At 34.1% G+C, this 5237-nt stretch overlaps 1 protein-coding gene across 1 annotated transcript in view; it reads right to left on the bottom strand.

Annotated features, from left to right (window-relative positions):
* Window positions 1-220: 220 nt before the first annotated feature.
* The window catches only part of Smp_059800 (prenyl transferase), a gene marked incomplete at its 5' end in the record, with an annotated part of 13545 nt that continues 8528 nt past the window's right edge, over window positions 221-5237 (bottom strand). Inside the window, 3 exons of the mRNA XM_018794753.1 lie at window positions 221-741; window positions 2449-2529; window positions 4571-4771. Of these exons, the coding sequence (XP_018649134.1) occupies window positions 601-741; window positions 2449-2529; window positions 4571-4771 (423 nt within the window). The 3' untranslated portion in view covers window positions 221-600. The remainder of the gene's footprint in view (window positions 742-2448; window positions 2530-4570; window positions 4772-5237) is intronic.

The raw sequence follows: 5237 nt of genomic DNA, 5'->3' as shown, positions 1-5237 counted from the left end.
AGGCAACTTTGGAACGTTGATATGAGAAGCCATACAGAGTAAGCCGAAGTATCAAGTACAAATATCAGCTACTGAGCACACTCGACAAAATACTTCTGAAAATAAGCTTAAATTTATGCTCATATGAAATGAGGCCCAAATTAAGACTGTAAACACAAACTTAGTTAAAGTGTTATTTGTTTTTTATAGAGTGATATATGAAAACCAAAAAGAGCTATTTACAACAGATATATATTTTACATGTACTATTTCTATGAACAAACGCTGAAAGATAAGTTCTCAAAAATAGCGATCTGGTTAAGCAGTTATGTAAATAAATTACAGACTAGTACTAATATATCAACAAAGGCAAATTATCTAAACAAATTGCGGAAGTTTCTTTTTCTGCATATTAATATATAAACTAGGTAAAAAAGTAATAATAATGAACTGAAAATACAAATTAGAATAAGTATCTATCAGTTAAGTGTAATGTACCATTCTTTAGGTATTGTGAATGTAAATTAAGAGAAAGAAACAGGTAAAATTAAGGTAAGATTAAGGCTAAATAGACGGACAGAAAGAGAGGTAGAATAAGATTTGACTAGAGGAAATACGATTTTATCGACCACGTTGTAGGAAATTCGCTGCAACATGTAGAAGAGCCTTTCTTGATAAAGAATCCCTGAATTGAAATAAACATCGTTGAGCTGCCTGGAAATGAAATTCAGCTAACATCCGAGTTTGACCAACTCCATCTGACTATAAATCACCAACCAACAAAAATAAAACAAAAGTTGACCAGAAAAATTACATCACCGGAGTAAAGTGAGAAAATACAAACTATGGAATTAACGTCATCAAAAATGAATATTACTGGTAATGAGATATGGTAAATCTTTTTAAAATTTTTTTAATGTGAATAGTTGGATAGAGAAGGAAATGACAAATTTACAATACAGCTAATCTTAAATTTGTTTATATCCCAGACCTTGATATAGTATGAGTAGTAATAGTAGTTAAAAATAAAACCTTGGGAGTAAAGTCATTAAAGGTTATTCTTTTGATGGAAATGATTCATCTAAACTTTCATCTACTTAAAAGCCTAGCGTCATACAACGTACTGTACAAAATGGTTTTACAAAAATATTCAGAAGCTTACAACCAGGTACCTCGTTCTAAGTAGAAATCACCTGCTTATTCTATGCAGAAAAATTAAGTTTTTTAATGAAATATTGATATGGCATTTTTTAAGATTTGGAACAGGTGCTAGGTTAAACTAGTAGAAGTTAGATTGTGTTTTGATATACGATGGTAGCGTGCGATTATAGCTTAGTGGATGTAAAATTGCATTGTCAAATATTTGATCACGTTTAAACCACGTTTCATCTAATTTAATCTGAGTAGCTCAGTAATTTATAAACAAGAAAAGTAATTATTAATTTGTATTAATTAACAAATTAGCATGTGGTATAAATCCTTGATAGACTAATGTAATAAAAACTAATGAAGATACTGAAACGGAAAAAATGACAGTTATAACAATTAGAACTCAAGACAAATTGGGAAAGAATATACACAAAGTAAAATGCAATCAAAATTCTAGGTTTGGAAAAGCAACCCTCTAATGTTAATGAACATTCATTACAAATGTGTAAATAACTATTGTCGATGCTTTGTACGGTAAAATTGTGATAAGATTCGACTAAATAACCTAATAACTTCAATAACTCACACTATCCTGATAAGCAATCACGGGTGGGGATAAACTCCATTTTGTCAAGCCATTTGAATGTATCGTAGTCAGTAAGCAAGGTTACGCTTTTATTTACATAGTCATTTAATTACAGGTATTTTGGAATAGTTTATATTATAGAATTAATTGGAGGCATGATTTTTGCTATGTTGTAATTTTTTCCATCATGACTGACTTTACTACACTTGACACATCCGTAGCATGATGGAGGGTGGTTTTGTCATAGTAAGCTTTATATCTTTCATGTAAGCCAGCAAAAACGAAAGAGAACGAAAAACGCCTTCCATCACGGATTACGATGGTGTAAATGGTAATTCCCATTTCATTTTGGTTGGCAGTTAGGTGTAGGTGAAAATTGTGAATGAGAGTGTTTATCCTCACTCCCAATCACCAAGAAGACAAACAGAAATAAAAATGGTTTGTAATAATAGAAGAGACCAATATTAAAAAGCCTCCATGCTTTTAAAACCATATATCTAACGGAATATGTATATCCTAAAAACCATATTACATCCCCTACTAACTATAATTATATCAGTCAATATTTTCATTAGCGGCTATCACTAGACAATGGATCCAATCTTTAGAACAACAGACATCTGATTCGAGATTGAATGGAAACATGAAAAAGCTGAGAGACGATACATCCAACTGATAAGTTCCAAGAACAGAGAGAAAGAAATATTTCTGAAAAACAAACGCCGTACTGTTACCTGTTTAACTAATTCTAAAGCCCTTTCAGTATCACCATCTAAACTGAATTGCCGCAGCAGTATGGCGTTTAGTTCAGGATACTAAAAATTGAAAAAAGAAACAGTTCACTGATAAATTGTTAAGCACCTTTTATCTTCTCATCAAATAAATATCACTGCAATAATAAATGCTCCAATTTTAAGTAGAATGAATATTTATCTATCTTTTTATTCAAGTATACTGGAAACATCATTATAATTTTTGTTAAATACTATCACCGTTACGTTCGAATGAAACAATTGGTGAACTTTCACATCCAAGTTATAGGGGTTTAACACAATTATACTACGCCGACAAAATTGAAATGCAGTTAATCATTCCAGGCACTCAGAACGGTTCATGGAATAAAAACGTTTGGTGAGAAACAAATGTAATGAACTGATGAAACAAGCCTGTACAAGTCAGTGATTAAGAAACATACTGAACACATATTTGACAATTCAACGCTTGTATTGATACTTGTCGAAATGCTTGTGTGTACATACAATTGACTGTATTTCTGCTTTTATAAATTACTGTTATTTTGGAAGCAACTTAGTTACTTATTTCTTTAATATGTATATAATTAGTACCGAAGTCAAAGTATAAGTATTATTTGCATCCTTTGTAAATATTTAGTCTAACTGTTGATTACTAGTTAGAGAGCGGACTGGAATTTGGTTGCTAAACCGTTCCCGATATGCCAACACTTTTTTGAATTTGATAGGATTTAGGAGGCTGATATTAATGTCTCATTCACGTTGTAATTAAATTGTCGGAAATCGGACCGTATTTCTATCCCAAACCAAAAGTCCCTCAATGGGTTTTTATGTTAGGAGTACTAAGGTAAGATAATACTTGCACTACATAAAATCTAACGGTGAGTAGCGGACGACTAATCACAATACAGTTAGAGAAAAGTAGTATTTTTAAGAGAGCTCTATTTCGAGGAGCAGCAATCAACTGAATAAACGCCGGTAAATATGTAGTATTTGCATGAGTTGTTTATTAAGACGCAACTGAACACGACTAATTAGTTGGAAGAAAGACCAATTACAAATTTTCCTATTACGATTGGAACGTGAGTGACCTGCTAATTGTAGTACCAGGGCATTTAGGGGCAAAAGTGCGTGACTGGGAAGGCAAAAGGCTAATTTCCGGCATTTTAGCCGAGTTGTGGTAGTTCTAGCTAAAAACAGGTTGTAGTCCTCACTGGACACCCGAATGACTCTCCTGTGTTTAGACAACTGACCTAGGCATATAAATCTGCGGCTGGTACTATAATATTGGTCCAATGTACTTTCTGAAAGTCATTTAACTAGTGGTAGGACTCATCCTTGAATGCAACAGGACTGCCATCTGTCAGGGATAGGTAGGAGGAGGTAACAAAAAGACATTGTTTCTTACACAGACTCCTCACTTTGATAGAGCTTTTCAATCTAAAAGCACACAATCGACTGTTAATACGGAACCAAACAGTTGATGCTACCTCAACTGTAGCGCTTAGTGTGACACTGACGCCAGCAAAACCGGACGAAAATACCACAGGGTCCCCAGATAAATGCACACAAAACAAGCTTTTCGAAGCGATAGATGGAGAAAGAATATGTAGCATGTCACTAGTCTTGAGTACGAATCTCAGATACACAACAGACATCGATGTTAAGACTTTCTAAAGAAATAGTCAACCCCGTCTGTTTTTCAACCGGCATTAGTGTACCAATGTTAAAGGACGGTAGTCTGAATGACATATATAGTTTCAGAAAGGCTTGGTCAGAATTCGTATTCGGTGGTAGCATTCAACTTTCGACCAGTTAGTGACCTGAGATCGTTTAGATAGAACATGATTTCGACCATACGCAAGCTATTGTATGAGTTGGAAAATATAAGAATACACAAAATGGGAATATACAAGTGACGCAATATAAAATAACAACGAATGTTATTGAATGGTTATGATTATAATTTGTGAGAATGAGGATTGATGAAGATAATTTTTGGAGTTGTAGTTATCATTCACAGTAGATAAAGTGTAACGGCTTATAAAGCTAAATACAGACCATGAATGATAATAACCTGACTGCCTGCTTATTCGGAACTTACTCTTTGAGCAGCAAACAACACGGGTCCCGTTGCAAGACCCATTTGTAGATCTGCCCCAGTAGGTTTGCCCAGATTCGCCTCATCAGTTACAAAGTCCAACACATCATCGATTAATTGAAATGCCATTCCCAAATGTTTTCCAAATTCGTACATATTATCAATGTGCCACTGTGATAGCGTTGGGACAGTCAACATAGCAACCTAAAAGAAAATGATTAGTCTAGCCAAGGGATAGAAATTAAACCTTTCACAATAACCACAAAGATATACACAAGACCTGTCAATTATTCCCTATAACTTCAGATGATACGAAGACTGGGAGATATGTGGGCTATGACATTTACTGATAACAACTCATCATACACAATTCGGTTTAATCTCAACGTGACTTTTAACACTAACCGTCTTAACTACAGCTTTACCATTCAATGATAAATCCCAATTTTGCTTATCAGTAGATTTTTTTCAAGTCAGTACTGAAAACCAAACAGACATAGTTTGTACAATTGATTGATCACTGGGTGGTGATCAATGTCATGTATGTCAGGTCCTTCTTAGTGAAAATCGAATCCTATCGGTCAAGCTGCAATGTGGCCACCAGTCTAGATGACTCAACATTGCATGCACTATGTTAAGATAAGATGGTGGTTGATCGATAAAATTCGAT

The sequence above is a fragment of the Schistosoma mansoni genome, chromosome 1 (genome assembly GCF_000237925.1).
Source record: "Schistosoma mansoni strain Puerto Rico chromosome 1, complete genome".
NCBI lineage: Eukaryota > Metazoa > Platyhelminthes > Trematoda > Strigeidida > Schistosomatidae > Schistosoma > Schistosoma mansoni.
Note: the sequence above shows the minus strand (reverse complement) of the source record. Positions and strands in the feature narration are given on the sequence as shown.